The sequence below is a fragment of the Fundulus heteroclitus genome, chromosome 7 (assembly GCF_011125445.2).
Source record: "Fundulus heteroclitus isolate FHET01 chromosome 7, MU-UCD_Fhet_4.1, whole genome shotgun sequence".
Classification (NCBI taxonomy): Eukaryota; Metazoa; Chordata; class Actinopteri; order Cyprinodontiformes; family Fundulidae; genus Fundulus; species Fundulus heteroclitus.
This window is the reverse complement of record NC_046367.1, coordinates 16,273,549-16,301,537: the sequence shown is the minus strand read 5'-3', so window position 1 is coordinate 16,301,537 and position 27,989 is coordinate 16,273,549. Positions and strand designations below refer to the sequence as shown.

The following is a 27,989-nucleotide window of genomic DNA, read 5'->3' as shown; positions in this document are numbered from 1 at the left end:
GCTATGCTACGTGTGACGTCATCGCGTCCTCAACTGCACATGCGGGACACTTAGGTTGTATGAATTCAGTTCACACAGGAGATCACATACAAGTCGCATATATTTGGAAATGTGAACGACCACGCAAAAAAATCTGATTTCACAAATAAAATCGGAATTTAGCATCAAGGCCTGCAGTGTGAAGGTAGCCTTAATCACTTCTTGTTGAGAATCATCACTGTTTAAACCCAGCATGAACCGTTTAGTTCATGAGTGGACATTTAGGAACGCAAAAAATAAAACAATCGATTGTTAAAATGTTAAACTCAGTTTGTGATGTGACAAATCTAAGACTATATCTTCAAAATATGAATCACAATAACAATGCTTTTCAAAAAGTGTAGTTAAATAAAATAACTAGCAGAACCAGGTCTAGAAACCCAAACATTTTTCCATTCGATTTTGGTATTTTCTCACACTTCTTCCATTTCTCACTTTTAAAGACTGTGTGGGAACCCTGGATCCATTTAGTAGTAAATAGCTTATTTGTTTGACACAACTGCAACCTGATACATCAGGTGTCAAGTATTGCTGGAAGCACAAAAACGCTTTCGGATATGGCAAAACATACCGTTTGGTAACAACGGTATTATTTAAATGATACTTGGTATAGAGTTTTTGTCATATTCCCCCCCCCACCCCTTCCCACTCCTCATAGCTCAACGTCCACACTGCCATCATCTGACTCGCTGTAGGTGCTGAGGCCAGTTGAAGCCATGTTGAAGCTTTTTCCACGAAGCTCCGGAGGAACAGAGAATGGATCCGTGTCGCCTGCGTTCGCCTGAGGACTGAGGAGGTGGTTCGGTAAAAATGTTAGCAGAGTAAGAGTAAAATGGTTCTGTGAATATTATTCAGCAAAACGGCATAGAAAGTACTTACCTGTGGCTGATACTGGGTTTGTTCACTTTACCGACTTGTTCTGTTGGACGAGTTTGACAAGAGGACTTGAATCCTAAAAAAAAAAAAAAAAACACAATTTAGAGGTAACACTTGTTTTGATCCAACAAACTTCAAGGCTTCCTGCACAGACTCAACTTTTCCCAGTCCTTTAGGATCATTTTTAAATCTAAAACACTAAAGTTAATGAAGTTATGACGAATGAAGAAAAAAGGAAAAGGGCATAAAGAGGGAAAGGACACGAGAGGAAAGAGCAAAGAAAGAAAGGACACGAGGAAGGATAGAAATGATGCAAGAGAAGAAAGGAAGGACACAACAAAGGAAAAAAGGGAACAAAGGACAAAACTAGAGCTGCACGATGAATTGCACTCGTCCTCGGAAATATCAATGTGCGCAATATGGCGACTGCAAAGGACTGCTTGGACACAATATTTAGCAGGATATTATATTTCAGGTGCCATGCATGCAAATTCTTCATGCCAATAATATATTTGAGCTGCTGGGTAGAATTTCACGGCCCTCGACACCCGTACTTGATGTATAGTTTTAGTGGCTGAGATGCTAAAGTTCGCAGCGATTGGTGGGTACATTGTAATGATTAATTGTGACGGATAATCACGATCCATATCGGACAAGAAAGAAACAAAGGCATCGGTTTGTACGTAACACATTAATGTGGCAGTGGGACATTTCTCATGACAGGAAACACCCTGTGTTGCAGTGTGGGCCGTGTTTGCGGCGACGAGGAGGAGGGAAGTGTGGATTGTCTGTCGTTTTCATTCTGCTGGGAAAAAGCAAAATACGCATTCCCTGCAGAGACGTTGCAGCCGCTGGTATTGGGTCTGGATGTCCCGCTGTTTGCCACTTAACGCAGACGAAATGTAGCCAACACAGGTGTGTTTGGTCACGTCTGAACAGTAATGCCCTCCCACCTGTACGCTCCTATCCAGCGTTGGCATTTTCTCGGCGTTCGGGTTTAGGAAAAGGAATGAAAAAAAAAAAACTCCTTCCATATGGTCACGATTGCCGTATCGTGAGTCACTCCGGCAGACACCGAAGCAGCAGTGTTTTGTTCCCACCATTATATTTGCTGGTGTAATATTCACCATCACCACTCTACAAAGTCTGTCCGACACCAAGATGGCCGCGACGCACTGGGCTGTTCTAAATTTAGCAGTTTGATGGATTTGAGAAATGTCCTATACAATAAATCAAGGGGTTTGGTGTAAAGGGAGGATTTCTAGATGTAAAGCCTCCCTTGGTAAAGCAAATACCAGTAACTATGGCAGCCAGAGCCCCTTTCTGCAAGCCATGAAGCTGGACGTCACAAGAGGGGAGGAAAAGAAATTAGGAAAGACACAAGACATGGAAAAAAAGGCAGAGAGAAAGACTAAATGAAAAAGAAATTCAAGAAAAGGAAGGAATAAAGGATATAGAAAAGAAAGAACACTTGGAAGGATACAAGATAGGACGCAAACAAAGCAAGGAAGGACGAGGGATGAAGAAATAATACAACGGGATAGGAAGGGAGGTAGAACACAAGATAGTACAGACATGAAAGAGTGATAAAGGAATGAAGGAAAAAGGAAAGAAAAAAGAAGAAAAGGAACAAAAGACTGGTAAGAATTAGGAACATAAAGAAGGGAAGGAGAGTGGAAGGAAACAGAAGAAAGGGAGGGAACTTTTAGACAATAGGAAAGGGAATAAAACCTGGAAATATAAATTTTTTTCTTTTTCCAAACTTATCTAGAATTTTAAAGTAGTTAAGTCAAATCCCCCACTTGTCCCAGACTGTAGGAGCCCTCTGATTCTGCAACGAAAGGCTCGGTGTCGCACCTTCCACTTTCTGTTTGGAGGCAGGAGAGCGACTGTGAAGGCAGTGCCTCCTGTCTGAGCTTATATACGACGCGGCGTCCTCCGTTTCTGCCACAGCCAATAAAGACGCGCGATAGTAGATGAGCGGCTGCCAGCACTCCTCCCTGAGGTCAATTACGTGCTCAGCAGTGTGCTTCTGCAGGTAGGAGAGCCTGCGAATAAAAAAAAAAAAAAAACACAGAAGTTTGAGAAATGTCAAAGTTCATATCACTCTAACGTCCCTGTTGCTCGCAGCACTCACACTGTCTTCTTGTCTGGCTTCAGCAGCTTGTTGGAGAACTCGCTAAGGATGGTCAGGTAGGAGAGGTACGGAGGTGTCGCGTTGTCTGGAGTCTGCCTGAACTCTTGGAACACGAACTCCACGCCGTTCCTAAATATGTTCACGCAGAAGGGACGTCAGCGACAGAAAATCAGACACAAATACGAAACTGCGGAGAGAGACGAGGGCCCCCCCTCGCCGACCTGTGGATCATGACGAGACACTCGCGGAACTTGGCAGGGTCCCCGAACGTGAGGGCGAAGCGCCTGGCCAGCTCCTTAATGCAGGTGAACGTCTGGACGCCCGAGTGAGCCCTGCCGCCGCTCTCTTGTTCCCGCTTCAGCTGAACGAACAGCTGGGGAGAGAGGAGGACAACGCGTCAGCGGCTCCGCCGGCAGAAGGAAAAGGTTGCTTTGGTTTTATGCGCCAACCGGCCTTACCTGCTGCAAACAAAGCACCAGGGTACGAGCACTCTCCATCCTGTCCGTTTGCCTGGTCCTGTAAATCGTTTCCTTGATGATGTCTCCGAAGTCGCTGTAATGCTGGGGACAAAAAAAAAACAAAAAAAGTCATTGTGCAATCTATCCCTGAAAGACATATTTAGACTCCTTGTAGAGGGTCAGCAGCTGGCTGAGAATATACTTCGTTTTTAGACACTCGTCTTGACCCTACAACTCCAGCTTTACTTTGGTGAGAGTTAATGCCCTCATCTTGTATATAAAGGCTGCAGGGTTTTTTGTTTTTGTTTTTTAATGCCATACTTCTAAGTAAAAGCTCTCTTTAACATAAGGTTATGGTGGGCAATTGAACATTGGACTGTTCCATATTCTTGGCTGAATGCGTATAGTGCAGATCCAAGAACAAATGTCTGTGTACGCTGTCAAAACGATGATTGAGAAAACAGAAGGAAAGGTATTTGGCTAACCATCCAAATGTAAAAGCCTCTATTGGCCCAAACTTTAAAGCTGCTGCAACAAGACAGTGTCTGCAAAAGCACTGGTGTTAGCAATGCTAATGCAAGTATATATATATATATATATATATATTTATTTATTTTTAGAATTGGAAGAATTTCCCATTTATACTTTTTTTTTCCCCGTGAATCAGGAAATTCTAATCAGTAAACTATGACTTCTTGTCTTCCTTGGGTTATAAATATGATGTGAATGAGGATCCATATTAATTGTTCCTCCGCACACACACAGTGAGAAGGATGGTAAGGAAGGCAAAAAGAAAAAAAAAGCTTTTCCAAAGCTCACCGTTGAAGTCAGGCTTTATGGGGGTCACCAAGACTCAAAATCAGTCATTAGAAACAATCTACATACCAACTGATTGGGAGATATGTGTGGATATAAAAAAAAGAACCATATTTGTCACCATCACATATGCTGTTTGCTAAACACTTCTGTGATTTTGACTTTGTGCTTTTTTCAAATTAGACTAAGATTAACTTTTTAACACAACACTGCTGCTGGCTCTGAGGTAAAAAGGACGAATAAGTGGAGAAGCACCTTATGCCCCCTGTAAAAAGTTTCAATCAAAAACTACTTATCGGCACTTCTGACAGTTTGTATCTCTTTGAACCACTTTTAAACTTCTGCCACCATCCTTAGTGCAGCTGTAGTGCTTGTTGATGCATTTTTGACACATAGGAAAGCTCAAAGACACAGCGATTTGCTGCCACCTTGTGGTCAGTTCATAAACAACAGCCACATTATATTTGAAATACAGTGTTGATGGACCAGAATGAATTAAACACAAATTTATGTAGAAATTCAATTTCAAAGTTCTATTTACAAATAAATCAATATCAAAAAATAATCTATATAATCTATATATATTTACACTTAGGATCAGTTATACCTAATGTAATTAATTTATATCAAATCAAATTTTCGATGTACTGTATGAGCTATATTCAGCTATATTCTACTTTTCAAACCGAGGTAAACATACATGTTAAACCTCTGTTAGTCAATATTTTCGTTCAGTATGAAATGGAGAAAAATACAAAAGGTACAGTACTACTAACACTACAGTAATTTTCATTGTATTTGGCACTTGGAACTGAAAGGATGTCATTCCCAGGCTTGACTTCTGAGACCCCATCCTGACTGTCTGACTTTTCGAGCCTTCGGATGGCATTCATGTGTACTGTGGACTGGGAACTCAGACGTTTTTACTTCCAAGTACAAACGGAACGCACAATAAGTCATTTTAAAGTATGAAAGCGTCATCAGGAAAGAAAAGTAATTTTAATAACTTCATTCCCGTGAAGAGAAAATTAAATTTGTTGTTTTGAACATTTTGCATTTTAATAAAACATCAAAAGACATGCAGAAGTGCAACTGGCGTGTTACAGAAATGTGAAGGTGAATATTTATCAAAACAGTACGTTTTTCATTTTTTTAGGCCTCCTAAATAAATGCTTTCATAACAATATTTATGTAGAGACTGAATTCTGGAAGTAATATTTATTAAAGCTACTTCTTTTTACCAAAATGCGGGAAAAAAAATATGATATATGACAATTATTTGGTTTTAACCATCATTAATAATTAATTGGAAAGTTGTTTCTTTGTTGCTGCTGGTGTTCATTTATTAGTTCGATTTGTAATCTTTTTACGTCTCTAAAACAAAAATCATAATCTTAACCCTATCAGACGCAGGTACAACACTGATCTTTGAAAAATAAAAAAAAAGCTCTGCATATGAACGTGAACAGGTGCGATGCCTATCTGAGCGAGTCGACCTTCACCTTGACGTAGAACGGGTAGAGCTCCGCTGCCACGCTCATCTCCAGCACTCCGTGTACGATCAGCTTGCAGAAAGCCGCCAGCACGCTTCTTCTCCTGTGAAGCTCCTCCAGCCTCTCCACTTCTGAGCTCTCACTGACTGAGGAGGGGAGGGGGGGGGGGCAGTGGGGTGTGGTTGAAACGTGTGATTGGATGTGAAATGGTCAAGAGTTAAAAAACAGACAAAATATGGGAATAAAGCGAGGTGCGGGATTACGCGCACAGAATCATATAACAGAAAGAAAAAGAACAAAGCCCAGACGCGGAGGGAGAGCTGGAGTCTTGGGACAATGGCTTTAGCAGGTGGAAATCAAAGATAACATCAGACTGTAGTTATGGTTGTGACACCATGTGGCTTCAATCTTTCACAGGGCTAATAAAATGGGCTCGGAGGCGAGCCAGAGTTAATGGAATTTTCTCACGGAAAGAGATTGCCCTGATTTTTTGATTTACCCCGGCGCCCCTGCCCTCTGAGTGATCTCTGATCCCGCAGCTAATAGAAAACACTGTCCATATAACTAAATCATTACCAGGAATATCCAATAAAACAATAGCTTTTTATTACATGTTCAAAAACCAATAATCTTGCATTATATTTGCTTGAGCATTTAAGAGATTCCCACCAGGACAGTTATTGGCTTTCCTGGACTTTCCCCGTTTTAGGGATGCAATAAGTCTGCGGAAGCAGAAGCTGTTGGAAAAACAATGAAATATTTTAGATACAGTGAATGAAGTCAGAAGTTTCACCTGCAGGACTCGGCAAAGAGACGGGCCCGTTTTTTTTTTTTATTGCTTTTCCCACGCGCCACTCTTGTTTTCCTCATTATGAATCAGAGAGGAGCCCGCCGCCGTCATCGCTTTACACGCTGCATCGCTTTGCATAACAAAGTCGAACACGCTTCCACACAAATTAGTCAATCCTGTTTCAGTCTGAAGGTATTAACAAGGCCTCCTTTGTAATTGGGGGGTCAATTGTCAGGTCAGGTTGGAAATCGGGAGGCATTTGCAGTCGGCGGGCGGCGCTGCGGTAACTTATTAAGCCAAACGTGTGGTTGTGCATTTAATAATCTGCGTGGTTGTGAAGCACAGAAGGCGGCGGCAGTCGATCGCTGTCTCGCTGTCCGGGCACGGCGGAGTGACACTGCCATCTACTGTGCAACACGGCAGAGACACAGAGCTTCTGTAGGCGTGAAAGTCTATAAACTATAAAACTTAAACAGCTTTCCTTGTGTAGTTGCCTGTTGTTGTTTTTTTTTTTGTTTTTTTTTTTTGGTGCTGCGGAGGAAAAGCAAGGCCCAAAGAGTTGCAAATATCCTAAAACTTTATTGCCACCTCCTTTTTTCCTCTTAATATTCTAATTATTCTTGTCGACCTCTGAAGGAGACATACAGCGGCATCTAAATATGTAAGAACATTATCAGAAACTTCATCAATTTCAGTCGTTACAATTCAGAAAGTCAAACTCAGATTACATCGATGAATTACACACAAATACAGTTATTTCAAGCATTCATTTCTGCTTATTTTCATGATTGCTACTTACAACTACTAAAAATCCAAATTGAGCTTCTCAGAAAACAAAAATATTACATACCATACTACCTCTAATGGAGGAGCCTGAGGAAAAGACGAGATGTCCAGCATATAGTCATATAAGCCGCAAGATTCTGGCTGTTTCCGTCACTATGCTGTATCTCAGCATAGTGACGGAAAGTTAAGTGGAAGGAAAAACTGTGATAAACAGAAGGTGTACAAGCATCAGCGATTATTGCAGTCTTGAGAGGATTGTGAAACAAAGCCGATTAAAGAGTTTGCGGTGGGTTAACACGACGAGGACTGCAGCTGGAGTCGGAGCTTGAAGAGCCACCACACACAGACGTACTCGGCACATGGCTACAGCTGTGTTAAGGCACTCCTGAATCACAGGCAACGTCAGAGGCGTTTTATTCGGGCCAAGGAGAAAAGGAAATTATGAAATAAAGTTTGCTTTTCATTTGGAAATCTGTAGGAAGTTTCCACAATCTGTAATAGGATGGGGACAAGTTGGTCCGCTGAGTTTTATCAAGTCTGAAGTCAACGCAGCCGTCTACCAGGAGATTTCAGAGCACTTCATGCTTCCACCTGCTGACACACTTAATAAAGCTGATGTTATTCTTCAACAAACCTGTCACCTCATCACGCCGCCTAAACTGCCAATCCCTGCTTTAAGGACTACGGCGCTACTGGCAGCCTGATTGGACAGCAGCCTCGCCCGACCTAAACCCCCATGGAGAGTCTGTGGAGTATTGTCGAGAAATAAATTAATTAATTGGTTAAAAGCGGCTCCATGATGAGTATAAACTAACCAATCCTGATCCAATCCAAACACCACTAGTTTACAGCAGGTTGAGTCTAGTGCACTGAGCCTATGTTTATTTTCACAGAAGATAATTTGATTTTATTAGGTAATTTGTGTTATGTCATTAAAGTTAGTTCTTATGCACCTAAAGGACGTGGTTTTTTTTTCAACTCAACTCAACTCAAACTTTATTTATAAAGCACATTTAAAACAACCGGGGTTGACCAAAGTGCTGTACAGATAAAAGATAAAAGATTTTTCCCTTCCTACGTTCAGCTAAAGACAGAAACATCACGAAAACACCTGGAAAAGCTATATCAAGCAACATTTCTCCCGGTAGAAACATATTGGACCAACATGTTTTCTATGTGAAAAGAACATCTACGCTTTCAGGCTAAGATCACAATCAATTTATCAAGACGCAAACATCCTGAGAGGTTAACTGCTGGACAAAAGAAAGACGTTGATGGTTTTTATTCACAAATAACAGCAGAGTCCTTAGGACAGGATATCCCTCTACCTTTCTCTCCTTGAAGCAACAACCGCCAAATGACCATTTAAATCAGCAGCGAAATATCAAATATGGATGAAGACCTATATGAAAAATTAACAATGTTTTTTAGACGCTGAGCTCTTACCTCTACTCTGGCTGTCACAGTCTGGGACGACAAACACGTGCATGCACACGAAGGTGAGCAGCGCCCTCTGCAGTCTGGGACTGGGCGTGTAGAGCAGTGGCCCAAAGCAGGTGGGATCCCACACCTGCAGCTGGTACGAATGAGCTATCAGCACATCGCACACGCCGAGGAAGGCCTACGGCGAGGGAAGCTGGGGTTAGTGGGAATGTGGGAGGAGAAAAACGACGGCGAGAAGAAGTTCATCCTGCTTGCTTCCTGCTGCACCTGATTCCTCACGCCGTGGTCGCAGTGGGAGAGACACCGGTGGCTCCTCTCACAGAAGAGACGCAGCTGCAGCCTCTGGGCCACAGCCTTCTCCTGAAAAAAAAAAAAAAACACACAAAACACGTCTCATCTCCAGATGTGTAAATCCAGATTGAAAAATCTTGATCGAAAATTAGAAAAATACACTCCTGATTATGGAAACACACTTATCCTGGGCATAAATCTGCTAAAATAGTTAGCCCTCTAAGAACGCATCTGAACCATCCTTTATTATTCTGGCATGATCATACCATAAGCAATGAGCAATTTAAATGCGTTTTTTCTCTATTTTATGAATACAGGCTCGTATATAGGCATACATCCCCACTAAAATCTGCTTAAATGGATTGGAAATGTGCACCCCATTCTTTTTGTTGCCATCAATAAGCTTCAGCCAGCTAGCAAGATGCATGATATGATCGATATTTTAGATCAAACTTGTTGATTTCCATGGTTTGGACTTTGCTTTTGACCACAGTCTGCCGGACTCAAGCGGTCATCATCAGATGAAAGGAAATTAGTAACTATAAACCTGCAAGAACAAACCTAAAAACACTTCAGCAGCAGTGAAGCATGGTGGTGGCCGCACCACGCCGTGGGACTATTTTGCTGCCTGTGGTACCGGTAGATTGCACAAAGTGTGATCAAATACTGAAGCAGGCGGACTACCTGCAAATTCTTCACCTCAATTCAACACCTAGATGGTTGAAACCTGGAAAAGTTGGCTGTTCCAACACGTTAAATGATCCCAAACAATCATCTAAAGCGGTTCTGGAATAAATAAAGCATGCTAACGTTAGCTCCGATCCCATTAGAAAGCAACCGATTTAAATGAACGGCAACACTTTTGCCAAGAAGAGAGGTCAAGTATTGATCCAGCTTCATGCTAGACGTCCGTTGCTGCAGATTTCAACACAGGGCATGTAATCAAACATTCCTGGGAAAATCAATGGCAAAATATTGACTGCAAAGGAAAAGCATGATGAAGATGCAACGCACCCTGCAAGTCAGAGTTTCGCCGCTCGTACTGAGGGACCACAGCGTGGCGAATGACATGCACTGCAGCGCCTCCTCCAGCACCTGTGGAAACGACACCAAATCACGACAGAGGACAGAGAACGCAGACGGCAAAGAGCCTTATTTAGTGACGGTACCTCAGGTGGTGCTCCTCCCCTGCTGCCGTCCTCGGTCAGGAGAGGAGACAGCAGGTCAAACACGCTTAATCGACCGAGGTCGTGACAGCTGCCATGACACGGACAGAAAGAGATTAGAACGATAGAAGTCAATGGCGCTGAAGTGTTGACTTGCTGTGCGTCCGCATCGCTGGAATCTCACTTGTGGAAAGCTCTGAGTTTCTTCAGTGTCGTCACAATTTGTCTCGTCTGCTCTTCCTCAGCAGAAAAACAGCCTCCCTGCAAAATACAGAACAAAAAAATTATGGATAGGATTCATTAGTCATTGTTAGATAGGATTCATTATTTAATACACACATAGGAAATGCAGGCATACTAATACATCTTAAAATAAAAACAAAATTGAAAATCTTAAGAAGAGTAATTAAATGTATTGTTTAAAATAAAAATAAATTGTCTTCACTTAATGTAACAATGAAGTTTAAGAGTGTTTTGTTTGTGTGAGAAGAAAAAGGAAAATGAAGGGAAAGAGGGGAAAAAGAAAAGGAAGGGAAAGAAAAAGTAAAGACAAAAATGTGAAAGAAGGAAAAAGAAGGAAAGAATAAAGGAAATAGGGAAGGAGAAAAGAATAAAGAAAAAACAAAAGGAAAGACATAAAGAAAAAGAAAAAAACAATTGATGGGTAGATGTTTTTTGTAAAGGAGGGCCGGCATATTAAGCTGTGGCTTCAGCCTTTTTGGTTATCTTTGTTTGTAAATGTCAATGTTCAATTTGTATGTTTTGCATGTCTGCAGCCAAATCAATTAATCAATAAGACTTTTGTAATTAAATTATTGGAAGGATGTGAGGTCTGTAGAGTTTCACAGACCCACTGTTTAAAAATAACAACAACAAACAATATCGGAAGAGTAAAGAGCTCCTATAAATTTCCAATTAAAAATTCTATTATTTTTCTTGGCAATTTTTAAAACATTTGGAAATTTGAGAGCAAAACATTTACCACAAGTCAAGAAAAAGTATCCATGCTGGAGGAGCTACTGTTACAAATTGCTATTTCACCGCTTTATTCACCCTAATTAGCAAGATCAACATCTGGACTAGAATATACTGCTAATTTAGTTTGGGACTTCAAATTTATTTTGCATGTAAAAACTGATGTAAAAGATTGAATCTGTTTGTAAAAACAAACTCAGTGTTTCAATGCCAAAAACGTGTAAATAAAATTCCTTTATTTTAAGGCTTACATCTTGAAAAAGCTTTAAAATGGGCTTTTTTTTTATTCTTAAACGAAAGTGCATTTATCTGACCTCTGTTAGTGATTCAAAATCCAGAAACATAATTCAAATTGGACAAATACTCAAGTTGTAAATCGAGTGTTAAATCAAAGGTAAATGCTGTAATTTAAATGTCAATTTGTGTAAAAACCCAGACATTTTTTGGAAATTCTGATTTTTATGTTTTAGGCAATGGAATGATAAATGAAGCCCGGAGGCTCAGATCTTTTTAATAATAGATTTGAATTCTTTTTTTCAATACATATCAAGACCTAGAAAATGTTCAAATCAAATTCCCGACTGTTCCTCACTTTTAAAGACTGTAGGAACCCTGAGGATATCTGGCCACACGTATTTATTCAGTCTAAAACTGACAAAAGCTTCCCAGATATAACAAAGGAACTAACAACAGGTGACTACAGCGGTATTTCTTAATCCGTTTGGCTTCATGAAGGGCAACAGTTTCACCCACCTTGAGAGACTCCCCCAGCAGCCCAGTCAGCTGGTCCACCCAGCGCTGGACCAGAGAGTCCCGCGACGCTCTGGCTGCAGAGGCCCAGGCTGCCCCGTCGCCACACAGGCTGAGGTAAGTCCGAGCCGCTGCTTCCAGAACAGCAGGGCTCGAGTGAAGGTCCAAAACAGCTGCCATCTCTGTCATCAGGCTCGAAACTAACTGCACAAACGGCATCATTTGAAACGGTTAACTATTTTTGTTAAATCATAGTATCAACTAAGGACACAAAAGAATAGGCAATAATAAAACTGCCTGACTGAAAACACCTCTAATCACAACTTTAGGCAAATTAAGTGTAAATGATAGGTGGATAGCCCCGCCTGCATTTAATTACCCCTCTCTTCATGGTCGTTATTCAGTTTATATGTTCTTCACCTCACCGAGAACATCCTCTGCTAGATTTGGGCTATAGTTAGCTCCCTGCTTCTTAGGTTTTACAAAACCAGCTTAAGTGCCCTTGTTGGCGTTAGCCACAGCGGCCTGCACTGCAAAAATAGAACTAAAAATAAGAAAATATTTCTTGAAATTAGTCTATTTTTCTTTGATTTGAGCAGGCAAATAAGGTTATTTGCCAATGGAATAAGATTTTTACGCTTAAAATAGGAACAATTCATCTACATCATCTTATTTCAAGTGCAATATATCGAATTATCTTATTTTTGGCGTAAAAATACTCATTCCATTGGCAGATAATCTTATTTACCTGCTCAGATCAAGGAGTAATACATTAATTTCAAGAAAATCTTACTTATTTTCAGTTCACTTTTTGCAGTGTGCTAGTTAGCATGTCTGGCCGCTGAGTGCTAGATCAGTTTTCTAACTTTTCCCCACATTAATAGCTTGAGGTTAGTGAAGAGCAGGAAAAAAAACAAAAAAAAAAACGAAGAAAATACTTTAGCAGCTTTTAAGTGAGCTAACATGTGGAGAACAGCCAGAAGAAAACATGCGACCCTCTTTATTGTCAACATGAACACAAAAGTGTTGTTTGGAGAAGGTTTCTCAGGTAGACAAGGAATAGTGAATGGTGGTACATCCTAAGCAGTACGACACGGATGATTGAGAACACTAGAAGGTCAGTAAAGTTCCTGCATTTGCTACGGTGACGTAACAAGCCTCCAGGATAACAAACTAACGCTAGCTGTTATTAGCATGATGGATGCGGACAGCCCAATAACCCGGTACGGTTGGTCTGAGCTCCCCCTTTAAGGTGCTGCACCAAGCAACGCTCCGCTGTGTGGCTGAATAAATACTGAAGCATCAAAACAACAAACCAGTCCCCCACCCCCAGACCATTACTGCTCCCTTGAGTTGTAAAGGCATTGGAAGGAAATGCCTTTACAACTAAACTAAACAGTTGATTTACAGTTTCCGTCGTTTAAGATAGCTCTGCTTCTTGCTTTGGCCACTACAAAACAGGTTGAGGACCTTCAGGCACTTTCAGTGCACCCCCTGTTCAGTTTTCAGCTGATGGTTTTAAGGTCACTTTGTGGCCAAAAAATTAGGTTCTCCCTAAAGTGATCCCATCAGACAACAGATCTTTGACTACTGAGCTTTTTAGTTTTCACACCCCTATTTTTGCTTCTGTCTAGAAAGGAAAGGCGCATCTTCTGTGCTCATTACTGAAAATCTACATTGGCCGCACTCTGGGCGTGAGGTTGTGTTATCAGCCGTTTGTGTGTTTTGCCGATCCAGCAAGGAACAAGGCTCTGTCCACACAGAGGCTCTCTCATTTGGTGTTGGAGGCTATCTCTCCCGCTTACAACAACAGCAGGGGTCTTCCTTTACTTTAATATTAGAAAATATTAAGCAAGGGACGTGGAGGTATCCTGGGCTCTATTCAGAGGGGTCCCTGTAAGAGATATCTGCATTGTCTCTGGCTGGTCTTCACCGCAAACATGTTGGTACGGTTTTAGCGATTTGATGTAAAAGCCCTTTCTGAGGCTCACTCTGTTCTTTCTGCTGGACTGAAGGGATCGCAGTAAGGCGCTGCCTTTATACCAGGTTTGATGGCTGATCTGCTGGGCGTGCATGCATGTCCCATACAATCAACAGAAAGGAAACGTTGTGTAATGCATATAACTTTTCTACCTGGCTGTCCAGCCTGGCTAGATGAAGAAAGTGAATATTGACTGTGATGGTAGGTGGGTGTAGGTGAAGGCAAGGCCATCCAAATGTCATCACATGTCATTTGCCTAAAGGTGTGATTAGAGTTTATGGATATAAAAAACATGTTTTTTCCATTTCCATTTCTGAATAACCTCATCAAATATAGTTAATTTTTTTCTAATTAAAGCCTAACTAGCACCAACTTTTTAAACACAAAACACTTTTATCACTGAACAGCTGTGATGCAGACCTGCGCGTTTTTAGCCTCTTGACTATCTGGGTGGAAGTACTGAGGAATCCGCATCAGGGAAGCAACGGTATCACTGCTACATGAAAACTGCAGAAACACAATTACATAATTCATATTATTATACCCTGCCATGTATACTGCCGTTACTGCTGTTACTGGTATAAATACCTTGGAGAGTAACTTGGGGAGCACTGAAAACAGATGCTCAGTGAGGTTCAGACAGTCGTCAGCTTGAATTTTCTTTTCCCTGGTGCTCATGACCTGTGGGAAGCAAAGTTTGCTCAGGGCATTTCCATTTAAAGACGTATGTTATACTAGATTAAAAGCGAGTTGTCATCCAGTTTTGTTTAATTAAATAACACCATCTTACACTGACCTTCTTGGCCCCGCTCCTCCCCACCAGAGCTGGCCCTTCTGCAGCCTGACGTACCGACGCGACTAGGATCTCCACAATCACTGCTTGTTCTGCCGCAGTAAAACCTACAACACAAAAACCCATGGCTTGAAATCAGGTATGGAAATTAACTGAGCGTAGCAAAATACTAGCAAAATTTACTAGCAAAATACTGTAAAACCTTACAAAATTCCATAATTATTGCCTAGACAGGTTTAAACAATCTTTACTTAAAGATTACTTAAAGATTAAAACAATCAATACTTAAAGATTTGTTGCAATTAAATGACAGACCGAGAACAATATTCTGTCCAATCTGTTTTTGTTGTTGCTTATTGTATCTTAAGAGTTTAGTTTACTTAAATATCATCTTATTTATTCTTAACTTGTTTTAGTTTAGCTTGCCATATCCTTACTTAGCTTAGCTTGCCTTAGTTTATCTTAACTTAATAATTTTTTTCAGCTTAGTTTAGTTTTAATCTTAATTTAGTTTGTCGTAGTTGACCTTGGTTTATTTTATTTTTTTTCTAATTTATCTGAGCGTAATTTATTTTGGCCTGGTTTATCTTAGCTCACTCTATGTTAGCTTAGCTTACATTATCTTAATTTAGTTTGTCTTAGCGTAACCAATTTTTAGCTTATCTTAGTTTATTTGAAGTTAGACTATATTAAACAAAGGTTAATTTATGTTAATTTAGTCTAGTTTAGCTCATTTAATTTTGGTCTAATTTAGTTTACCTTGTTTTATTTCTTCTAGAACCTCTAGAGACGATCATGCTATAGCTGCTATAACTTGGTTCTTTAGACACAGAGAATCAGAGGTCTCATTAAATGTCTGGTGTCTACATGGACTGGGTCCATTTCTAACACATTATTGCACTTTCATATGGAAGCCATCTGAGTCAAATACTTTTGTGTTATATCTTTTTGCAGGTTATTTTGTTGTTATCTTTTTTTGTGAAAATATGCAGAATATAATGGCTGACTAGAGTATATCATTGAGTAGTGACTTTGCAGGAGTGCAAGTACCCCATTCCAAGTGGACTAATAAGTCCCTAAACTATAAGTAACGCATGCTTTAACCTCTTAAGCCTGAGGGTCTATGTTACAAAAAATGCATACTCATATTTTATAAGGCATTTCTCAACTTGTACAATGCCTAAACTGCTAATCTTGTTATCAACTAACAGAGATCCTGGAGGATGATGTGCATGTGAAAATTTGAGAGTAAATTATTCTGGGCCACAGTAAATGAGATTAAAATGCCCAAAAAATAAATTATACATGTTGAGATTGAACAAAATCCAGGCGGAACCCTATTGTCTTTGTGCCATTTTGGCACAGTTTTGGCACAATTTTTTCAAATTTGGAATTTGAAAATGTGGGATGTTATTATATATTTGGTAGAAACTTTTGGATGGTGTCTAAGATAAAGATCTGGACATATGATAAGTGTGTGTAGGTCTCAGTTAGTCACCTACAAGCACATTATTGTTGCTAAAGAGCTCCTGATATCATGCTGTATTTATTGAGTTTTTCTTTAGTATGCCTGAGATCAATGACTTTCATACCCTAGCTTTGATATTTTACTTTTGTACTATTGTTTAACATAAAAAGGACTGTTTACTCTTTTTTCCCCACCTTACACAGTCACCTTCCTACCTGGGCTGTTCTGCAGCAGAGCTGCTGTGAGTGTGGGCCAGTCTTTCAGCAGAGATCCACCACAGTCCCAAAGGCTGTCCACCAGGTAAACAACATGTTCGTGGAGCTAATTGTTTATTTGAACAGGGAATATGAAAAAAAAACTTTAACATGAAATGCAATAAGCATGTTTTTAAACTACATTGTAAAAACATCCAGTCTGTTTCTCACCTCAGACTCCTGATAAAACTGCAGTAAAGCTTTAAGTCTGACGAACATCTGTTGTCTCTGCTCCTCCTCTTCATTCGTTTCATCCCGATTATCAGAGGTAGGGGTTACAGCACAGAGAATCCTGAAACAGACCGATGAAGTTCTTCGTAAAAACAAGTACCTTGTTGGTTTGGATCTGAGATGGAGGTCTTTGTACCTTGAGTAGAGCAGCTCCCCTGCAGTGGCTGCGAGAGGGCGATGAGAAGAGAAAACAACCTGAAGGAGCTGCTTGTAGTCCTCAGCAGTGAGCACATCGTCTGTAGCTCTGAGGAGCGAAGAAGAACACCATAAAAAAGGCCAAGGAGGAAAATAGAAATCAACATTAAAAAAAAAACTCACCTGGAGATTAGCACCAATAGTTTCATGGTCTGTACCGCCACCTCGTTGTCCTTATCCAGCACCATGGAGAGCAGCCGTTTCTGGCACACGACGGCAGAGAATCAGCAGCGGCGATAAAGGACGGACCTGTTAACTCAAACCTTTACCCCAGCCCACTGTTTTCATAGGTCTTAAGACCTATTTCAAAAAGATTTTTTTTTAATTCAGCGCTATTATTGAATACCACAATCTTTTTACTGCATAAGAAGATTGACCTTTAGATTAGAGTGCCTTGCATATATGTTCACACCACTTGACTTTAGTGTTTTATTGGGAAAAATATTAAAAGAAACAATTATGCATTACTTCATCACACAAAGTAACGCATAATTATGATGTGGAAGAAAACAGGACAACTGGTTTTCAGATCTTGTACAAATAAAAGATTTGAAAGGTGTGGCATGAATTTATTTTGTCCTTCGGCCCCTGAGTAAATGCTTGTGACTGTCTTTCAGCAGTGGCTTTCTTCTGGCTTCTCTTCCATTAAGGCCAGATTTAGGGAGTCAGTGACTAGTGGGTCTTGTGTTGATAGATCCAACTGAGCTGTTGAACAGCGCAGCTCCTCCAGAGTTACCACTGGCATCTGGGCTACTTTTGATTCTGGTCGATGATAAAGATTTATGCTATTCACGAATAGAAGAACACCAGTTATCTTTATTGACCCTGAGTGGGGAAATTCACGTGTCCCTGCAGCAAAGTCAAAAGTAAACGGAGGTACAGACAAAGGTAAAAACATAAAACAAAAATAGGAATAGGAGACTTTGCAGTAAGGGCAAATTTGCCACATAAGGAAAAGAAATCTTGTAAAGTTATCAGTTCATTAAAGTAACATAATAAAAAAATGTTTATTCTCTGATTGATGCTGAAGTTTGCGGTTGTGACGCAGCAAAATGCTAAATAGTTTAAAGGGGAGAATACTTTTGCTAGGCACTGTAGGCCGGTTACAGGCATGCTGTGTAGCTGAAAGCTTTAAACAGGGAGTTTGTTTACCTTGAAGCGACTGATGAACAGATCTAGTTTAGGGAGGAGGACAGGATCGCCGAACAGACCCTGCAGAGCTAACACACACTTCAGACGCACATCCGGTACCTGAAAGACGACACGTAAAGGGCTTCAGAGCTGCTCTGCGTTCTTGGACAAGCCTTAAATGTTACAAACACAGCTACAGTTGACCTTATCATGCATCATCCAGCCAATGTATTTGAGGTAACTGTCATTGAGAAATTCAGAACTATAGAGCTTCATCCACAAGCCCAACTCCTCCATACAGACTGAGCGAATCTCCGGCAGCATGTCCCTGCACAGGCACACGGATGGATACAAAATAATGGCACATACTTTAATCAATATACTGTACCTCGCCTGTTCACAGGAAAAAGTTACACACTGTAAGAAATTGCCAGACAGCAATGTAAGAAATGTTGTGTACCGATATCTTTTGAGAAAAACTCCTTTGAAGATGATGTCCATCATGCTCTCTACCTCCACTCTCTTTTCCTGCAACTTTTAGGGGCATCAGAGGAAGCGGGAGGCATTAACGTTTGATTCATTCATATAAGGGGGAAAAAAACATCTTCACTCTACAGAAAGAGCAGCCTCTTACCTCAGAGATCTTCTTCTGTATTCGGTCCAGTTGCTGAGTGCTTTTCTGTCTCACTGTCTTTGTCCTCTGCACGTCGTACAGCTTCTGACTGTTTTCAATGCCGACGCTCAGGCTCAGAGCCACGCCCAACAGGGAGCTCAGCAACTTCACCGCTTGTTACGCACACATTCACATCAAAAGCCAGAGTTCATGTCAGATTCTTCGACGATTACAGCATATCCATATGGAAAACCAGATGGACCAAAAACACCTAACTTTCTGTGTCTTTAAAGCTTTCTTCCCATGTAATTTCCCCGTTAACAAATCATAATTTGCATATTGCTTGTAGAGTGCATGAAAGATTGAATTCAGCAAATGCATAAACGGTACCTAAACAACCCTTAATCGACATTTAAACAATACGTCAAAGACACACCTGTAAAACCCCTGTTTTTGGCCCTTCTGGCTTTCCGTATTATCTTACCTGCAAGCGTACATGTGTGTCTGAACGCCCTCACAAATGAGTTGGACAGCTCGGTGAGAAGCGAGATGAGGCCGTTCATCAGGTAGCTGTCAAAAAGGATGCTGTGCTGACACTGAGCCACCAGCACCGACACAAAGTCACAGAACTCCGTGTGAAACCAGCGACCGGACGGTCCGGACTGAACGAGAGGATACTCGGCGCTATCCTGCAGTCGAGAGGGAAACAGAAGGAGGATGACGTCACAAAGTGGCGGGGATCTGAGTATTACTTTATGTCATACAGATGGAAAACCTTACACAGTAACAAATAGCGTGATTATGCAGAAGCAGAGCAATGCTTCTGTTTTGAATTTAGAGCTGTGACGGCAGATGCAATTTACTTTAACATGTACAAAAAAAAAAAAAATCTAAATCAACACACCCTTTTCATTTCACACTTTTCCAGAAAACCCATTGATAGGATCTTTCTAATTTTCGTAAATACGTTCCAAACAAAAATGAGCGTAATTATAAACATTGCATTTCTTTTTTGAAGCCAATCTTTGCGTTCCGCCAGGAAAAGAAGATCACTTTCCTAAACAGCAGTTTATATCACATGTTGCCTGTAGGATGGCCTGGTGCTTTTCTCTTGATTCAGTAGCTATGTTTACATGCACAACGTTTCACGATCGGATTGAAATGTACTCGGATTAAAAAACAAAAAAATAATCGGATTGTAGCGTTTAAAATGGCACACGATCAATTAATCTGATCATGATGTGCGTTTATATGCACCTGGTTTTATTTAGAATACAACCACTGTGACATGCGTGGTTATCAAATTTCCCTAAAAAAAACAAAAACAGAGAAGAACTTTTGTCTTTGTTGAATAGAAAAAAAAAAGCAAACAAAGCAGTATTGTACGAGTTGGTTTGTCTTCTGAGCACCCAGGCTGGATTTGCTCCAGGTTCTAATCACGGTTGGAACGTTACTGAATAAACAATAATTTTGAGCTCTTTTAATGCTTCAAATATAAATGTTGTATTGGAAGCACAGACAGTTTATCTTCCTGATGTATTTCCGCCACTCAACAACAAGGAAATATGCAACGTTTACGTCAGGCGCACATGAGGACTCAGGTCTGTTTGCCACATTCCAAAAAAAAGCAATACAAAAACCAACCCCCTCCAACAGTTGTGCACGGTGGACAACTATCATCCCTTGGGCTCATCGTTTAGTGAGGGCCGCAGGAAATATTTATCAATAAGAGAGAAAGGTGAAAACAGGATAATTTTACAAGAGCGGGACATTTCTTAAACAGACCTGGAAAGAATTTAATGTCCTGAAATCTTTGCTTTGGTTTAAAGGCATTTTACATAAATAGCTTAATCTGTACACCTTTATGAATGTTTGTCCTCCTATTACTTTCATTTTGTAAATAAAAGTAAATTACAAACTTTTTGCATGTAACTACAGTACAACAAAAACTGAAATTTCCTTCCGGTCCTGTTTTTAATTCTGACTAAAATGTCCAAATAAATGATCTGCTACGAAGAGAAAGCATGTACTGACTGCGTCCATGGGCCAGGTGACCGTCAGGATCCATGGAAAAGCGAGGAATCGCTTATACTGCAGACCAGCAGCCTGAAACACACACACACCTGTTTAAGCCAATCCATTAAAACATGACGTTCTATATATCAACGAGGAGAGGAAATAGGACAAAATTAAAAGGTGTTTACCTCATCCAGCTCCTCGACCATCTTACTCTTCACATTCTTGTCCTCTTTACTCTGGCACATCTCTGCTGTGACCACCCCTGGAAAAAATACAAAAACAACAGGAAGGCACACATAACACCAGTTTCATGTGTTTCTGGCTATTGGAAAGAACTTGAAAATGTGCATACAGATATATATACACACACACACACACACATATACACATTTTATATACACACATATATATATATATATATATATATATATATATATATATACTTGTCTTTGCAATAATTACTTGCCTTTGCATCCACAGCACTGGATAAAGAAGCTGATCAAGTCAAGTAGGGAGGAGTCTCTGTCTGCCACGTACGCCTCTATCCAGTCATCTATCACTGCCTTTTGACACATCAAATCATAGACAGGAGATTCCTTTAAATTAGAAAATACTCTTATTGTGCTCCAATGGCGCGAGTGTAGTGAGGACGACCCTTATACGGAGGCCTTAGTCCTCAGTGCGGCTGACACAGGCTCGGTTCTGGCCTGAGGTCCTTTACCACATATCTTTCCCCCTCTCTCAAACCTTCTTTCCTGTCAGCCTACTTTGTTTAAAAAAACAACAAAAAAATGTAAAAACCCAGAAAAAAAAACTAAACTCTTATTTAAAACTTAATGGAAAGAACTTCAGGCATTAGACCTGGTGTTCTTTAATCATTTATCGCCAATCTGACACTTGATTTCTACATGCAGTGCTGTGAAGCATTTGTCCCCCTACAGATATCTATTGACTTTCCTTTTGTTGACGCGTTAAAATAGACAAATTCATTTTAATGTCAAATAAAGAAAATCTGAAAAAAACATTTTTTTTAAGATTATTTCATTTATTGAGGAAAAAAACCTATACAAATTGGCCTGGCCCAATGTTTAAATATATTATTACCGTCCATGTGAAAAGGGCTAAAAAGCCTTTTCTAAGTCTTTGGGACTCCAGCAAAACGACAGTGAGAGCTATTATCCACAAATTGGGATAAGATGGACCAGTGGTGGACCTCCACAGGTCTTTACATCAACGACAAGAAAACTATTCCAATAAAAAAACACTATCCAGTTTTGGATGCTTTATTGAAGCAGATGTCTACTAGTAGGGTGCGTATGGTAGCCCATCTCACCTGGACGGCACTCTTGCCCATGGTGATCACCTCAAACAAGGTGACGGCTTCCACCTGCTTCTCCTTGGCATGTTTGCCCTGCGCCCTTCTAACACCGCCGCCACTCGCTCCGGCTCTTTTGCGCTTGACATTCTCCGAGACACTGCAGGCTCTTTTTCTTCGTCTCTGCAGAGTTAAGATTTTCATTTAAACATGAATTAAATGGGATCTCTTGAAAATCAAAGACAAAATTCACAAGGTCTGTGGGTTTAGGAAATTAAAGTGCACTTTATAAATTGTTCCGTCAGAGAAATCCTCACAAATGCTCAAGAATATCCAAAATGAGATTGATAAACGTCTAAAAGGTTAATAGTCTGTCTTGATATATAAACAAGGAAATGATAACATCCAGAAACGTGAAATGCAACAGTTATGTTAACTTGTATAAAATGACTGTGCTACATTGTTAACCACTTTCATTCTGGACCGATGGCTTTCAAACAGTAGCAAGGCATAAGGCTGTTATACAGATACAGCCAAAAAAAATTTATAAAAACATGATTATTCCCAGACAGTATTTCAACTGCAGTTAGACCCATTTGTTACTCAGATTAAATACAAAATGATGGCTAAAAATACATTTAGAGATTGTCCCTTGTTTGCATTATTCAGATGCCCGGTTGCATTGGATCTGCAACCCTGTCTCGCCAGTTTGTGACAAATGTAAACCATCACATGGTACATTGTCTCATGCTTTCTGATTCTGTCCTTCTTTTACGAGCTTCTCTCATAAAATATTTGATTGGTACTCTAAAGCCTATAAAAAGCCTCTTCTGTCTGATGCTGGGCTAACCATTCTTGGCACCCCATGAACAATTAAAGCTCTTCCTGCATCAATGCTGCGACCTTTGGAAACTCATTTTAAAGAATTGGAAATCCTCCGTTCCTTTCCAACGTGGATCATAGACTTCATGTTATTAATGCAAATGGAGAAAGTCAGAACCTTCAGGAATTGTTCAATGGGAACTTTGAAAACGCTGGGAACCCATTTCTAGCGCATGTTGAGGAGGCTAATGTGACATGCTAGCTCTGAGAGAGAGAGAGAAAGAGAGAGAGAGAGAGAGAGAGAGAGAGAGAGAGAGAGAGAGAGAGAGAGAGAGAGAGAGAGAGAGAGAGAGAGAGAGAGAGAGAAAGAGAGAGAGAGAGAGAGAGAGAGACTTGATGCAATGTTTTTGTATACCTGGTAAAGTGCTTTTTTTGCCCAAGCCACTGTCTGTTTGTTTTGCTGTGTATACAAGGACAATCATAAATTTAATTATTTTTTTTATTTAATTTTTTTATTTATAGACAAAAAAAATAAAAAATCAAAATCAATGGTGAGCCTTAAGCTAATTCATCAACTTGATAGCAAAAGAAACAAAGGAACTTCTATTTGGGCATGAGACAGACAGACAGTATTTATCTAGATGGATCCTTGTTGAGATTTCAAATCTCATTTCTAAGAGGGACTTATCTTGCAAGTATGGGATCAAGTTGCTTCATATTCAGTTACTTTTGCCTTTTGGACAGCTCTTCTGTCCCAAAGGGAGCTCTGCTCTTCATGCTGGGCTCCCATAATCTTAACAATGCCATGCAAATAATTTTTCCCATAACAGACAAGCCTTTAAACCAACTTAAAAAGGTTAACAAGCACTCAATGTAGCCATGGTAAAAGTGGTCTATTTTTACAAACACCAAATTTGTTGAGCTTCCTCAGCAAATAAACTGTTCATTGACCTTCCTCAACAATACAGTTTATATTCTCCTCCAAATTCAATCTTGAGTCAAAGACTGTTGCCAAAAACCTTTAGTTCTGTACCATGTTCACTTCTTTACCATGAATAGTGCCGCTTTTCTGTACCAAACTGATCAATCATCAGTTATTTAGACTTGCCCATGTCAAAATCAAGTTAGTTGTTGTCACCAGAGGAGACAGCTCCTTTAGTGAAAGACTAATACACCTTTTGTAAAAAGGAGCGCTACCGCAGGTCATTCATCAGACTTTACAATGCTGCACTATAACTGCAATGACTTGTGCAATAACTTTTGTGCAATTACTATTTAATAACTAATGTGCAATAACCTGTGCAATAATCCTGTTAAATAGGAGACTTCAGCAGTTATCTCACTACCTCACTGTTGTTCTTTATCTGGTACCATTTCAATGTACAACGTCAAATACATATGGATATAAGTCACCTTAAATGTACATAAGTCACCTTAAATCTCTATTTCTTTTTTCTTTCCGATCCACTGTATATATATGGACGCATTGTATATACCTCATGCATGTTTCCTCCTTTTGGCACCTTCTTTTGATTATAAGAGCCAATGTGACACGTGAATTTCTCCACTGTGAGATCAATAAAGTCTATCTTGTCGCAATGTTATCTGAGAATTTCAGAAGATGTTTGTGCGAAAGGTCCTGCAGCTGTCAGGGTGGATAATGAAAAACAGGGAGCAGAGGACACAGCCCTGAGTGGAGCCAGTTTGAGCGTGAATTACAAAAACAAATTATTTTTTTAATTATTTGATGAAGATCAAGATCAAGTTTAGGATTCTATTGTGTATATTCAACACAAAGTAGTGCAAAACGTGAAGTGAAAGGAAAAGGATCCTTAGTTGTAAATAACATCAATAAAAATCTGAAACGTGTACCATTTGTTTGTATTCAGATCCCTTTAATTTAATACCCCTAAATATAATCAACTGCAACCAAACGCTTTCAGGTGTCCACTAAATAGCAAAACAGTCAGTGAGTAACCTTTCCTTCCATCCATTCGTTGTCTACAACCACTTATTGTTGCAGAGTCACAGTGGCTGGTCCCTATCTCCAGCTCTCAGTGGGCAAGACGCAGTGTCTATGTTTCCAGCAACAAAGACACACAAAGCAGGATAAAACAAGCACACATATAGTAAAAGCAAAGGGTTTCTTCTGAGAGACTACGGTGTTAACCTAACAGTCGTGTTTCTGAACTGTGGGAGTAAGCTGGAGAACCTGGGAGCGAACCCACACGTGCATCAGGAGACCTCCATGCAGAAAAAACAACAGCAGCCGTACAGCCGGCGTGCGATTTAATGACTCGAGCTCTCTCACGGGTTTATTAGAGGAAAATTAGGCAACAATTAACATTGCGAGGATCAAAGAATACATGAGACAAATGAGAGAATGGCTTTGGGGAATGTTAACGCAGGGTTAGGTTATAGAACAACAGTGAAAGACGCCGGTGGCAGCATCATGGTGGGGGAATACTTTTCCTGAGCAGGTACAGGGAAGTTGATGGTAAGATGGAAAGAGGCCATAAAAAGGTAACCTATAAAAGAAAAACATCTAAATCCCTGCAAAAAACTGCAGCGTAATTAAAGTGAAAGGTGTTGGGATGAATACAAATGCATGACACACTTTTCAGGTTTTATTTGGAAACTTTTTTTTAGTTTAAACTACTTTGTGTTTGGTTTAAGAGCATAAATCCTCATAAAAATATATTAAAGTCTGTGGTTGTAACAGGACATAATTTGAAAAAGTTCAACCGACAAATACTTCTGCAAGGCACAGTGTTTCTACGAAAGTGTCCCCTCGCCCTTGGCTTCGCTTGATGGGTGCCTTCACTCTTTCCCTGCTTGGCTTGTACATTTCTGCAGGAAAACAGCGCGCACAAGCATCAGAAGACACCCACCACACTCTTCTGTCTGTTCTCGTTCCCCGACTCATCCTCAGAGTGACTGGCAGCTCCAGAGGAAGTCGCCCCAACCTGAGACTTTGCCCTGGAAAGACAAAAAGAATTTAAAAAATTAGAAGAAACATCACATTTGATTACATAAAATCAAAGACTACATTAAACATAGTGCCAGTCACAGTTTTGGTAACTGATAGTTACTTTTTCTCTGAAGACCTGGATGCAACTGCAGCAGAAGCTTCTGGTATCATTTCCTCCTTAGATCTTCATGCTGGACCCATCGTGGTGTAAGAAGAGAGCTCTGACGGCATGCTTGTGCAAACAACAACAAGACCCCCGTAAACAATAACAACCGCTCGCAACTTTGCCTCTTTCTCTAGGAGAAGCTGAGCTTAGTTGCTCTGAGCATAGCAGACACCAGAAGGTTAAAATGTACAATTTTGTGTTAAATGCTTGTTTTTTGCAGAACGCCTAAATGTGATCTGTGAAAATTGAAAGAAATGTCATTTGGCTTCTTTAATCCGATAAAGACAGCAACGACGCCTGACAACGTGTAAACGGCGGCATTCGGGTCACTTTTAAACCTCCCAAACTTACCTCCATGACATAGCTTCATGGGTTTGCACTGCGGCTTCGGTTTTTAGTCTGCAGCCTGTCAGAGCGAAACAATTCAAAGGTTTCCCCTCATTTCTTCCGTCGTCGCCTCCCACCTCTCACAGTCAAGCTGTCGGACAGCCTAACCCGCAGCTGATTGGCTACCAACCGAAATGGAGAGACCTGATAGGCTGCTCTGGAACGTGAGCGCACGTAACGTCCCTCCCGTTGCGGCTGTGGCAGCCGGTTTGGGTTTTCCGCTGCAACACAGCGGCACGGGACCCATACGTCATCAACCGTTAACAGAAACTGACGGCTTCGTTATTTCTGCTGTAAAGTTTTACAGTTGAACAATCACAATGTCATTTAATTATCATATTTAAATCACCCGGGTCCATAATATGGACCCGCGGCGCGAGAAGCCAACTCAGAGGGGAGCTGTGGCGGCATTTCCTTGTTCTGCATCACTTTTAACAGCAGGGGGCGCTGTTTATCTGTTTTTGGCACATCGTGGCTGTCGGAAATTTACGAACAGATGCGTCTCAATCTTAAACTTGGATCTCGGTAACTCACCTCAAAAAAAGTAAAACACGAGTGATTGATTACACGAAGTTATATATTTCAACGTTTTTTTAGTTGATTTTGATAATTGTGTCTTAAAGCTGTGTAAGTTGTGGTCCACACAATCATGGGAAAGATTTGAATGCTGGGGGCTTCTGCAAGGAGGATAAACCACAAAAGGTTGTTGATATAATAATATAGAAGTTGACTGTTTACAGAATGCATTTCTATAAAAGTTGAGTGGAAAGGAGAAGTGAAAGAAAAAGGTGCACAGCCTTCAAGAAACTTGCACGTCAAACACACAGCATCCCTGTATGATATTGATGGAAAAGTAAAATAAATCAGCTAAGGTACCAGGAAGAAAGACTCTGATTGATGACTAAATACAATTTGCAGATGCCCTAGAATGGGTCACGTTTATCTATTGAACAAATTTTACAAAAGTAAAAACAGAACGTTAATGTCTAACAATTATAACATTAAGGAAGGAGGTGGGTTCAGTATGAATGTTTTGGGTGGATGGGCGGGGGTTCCAACATGTGAGTGTCAATCCCATGTCAAAAGAAAGAGACCCTGTGAAGATGTTGGCTAAAGCTGGTCCTGTACTAACATGGGCTGAAAGGCCACTCAGTAAGGAGGAAGCCAATAATCCAAGAGTAATGTAAAAAGCCAGACTACAGTTTTCAAATGCACTCAGGGATAAAGCCTTTAATCTCTTGAGACCTGTCCTGAGGTCTGATGAAACAGAAATTGAAGATGTTGGTCCTAGTGACCACTTTTACATTTGGAGGAAACGAAGAGAAGCTTGCAAACCCGAGAACCACATCCTACTGTGAAGTACAGGGGTGGCAGCAACATGTTGCTTAGGTGTTTTGCTGCAGGAAGGACTGGGGCACTTCATAGAATCGATGCCATCATGAGGAAAGAACATTTATGAAAATATTGAAGCCATAAGTAAAAAAAAATCAGCTAGGAAATTAAAGCTTGGGCACGAATAGATCTTCTAAGCGAACATTAACCCCAAGGATAGCATCACATTGGTTTGTACAAGGCCTCAAGGGCATCAAAGTTAATGGTTCTGATCGGCCGTCAGAAACACCT

General features: G+C 40.4%; 1 protein-coding gene across 2 annotated transcripts; it reads right to left on the bottom strand.

Annotated features, from left to right (window-relative positions):
• Window positions 1–108: 108 nt before the first annotated feature.
• si:ch211-269e2.1 (cohesin subunit SA-2) lies at window positions 109–26,457 on the bottom strand. 2 transcript variants are annotated; one of them, XM_021317448.2, is made up of 32 exons: window positions 26,331–26,457; window positions 25,935–26,045; window positions 25,734–25,821; window positions 22,039–22,203; window positions 21,172–21,268; window positions 20,891–20,967; window positions 20,721–20,792; window positions 19,171–19,375; window positions 18,708–18,859; window positions 18,534–18,607; window positions 18,278–18,401; window positions 18,095–18,193; window positions 17,066–17,145; window positions 16,884–16,991; window positions 16,688–16,808; window positions 16,478–16,583; window positions 14,798–14,901; window positions 14,590–14,682; window positions 14,422–14,508; window positions 12,024–12,224; window positions 10,480–10,556; window positions 10,299–10,386; window positions 10,144–10,224; window positions 9,106–9,198; window positions 8,842–9,016; window positions 5,829–5,965; window positions 3,511–3,612; window positions 3,274–3,425; window positions 3,053–3,181; window positions 2,773–2,963; window positions 919–991; window positions 109–827 (listed from the first exon to the last, which is right to left on the bottom strand). In XM_021317448.2, the coding sequence occupies exons 2-32, from the start codon at window positions 25,982–25,984 to the stop codon at window positions 692–694; spliced, it is 3,537 nt and encodes a 1,178-aa protein (XP_021173123.2). In that variant the 5' UTR covers window positions 25,985–26,045; window positions 26,331–26,457; the 3' UTR covers window positions 109–691. The 2 variants fall into 2 exon arrangements, with proteins under 2 accessions (XP_021173123.2, XP_035994942.1); XM_036139049.1 differs by lacking the exons at window positions 109–827; window positions 919–991 and having other exon boundaries at window positions 2,844–2,963; window positions 3,055–3,181.
• Between the last annotated feature and the right edge of the window lie 1,532 nt (window positions 26,458–27,989).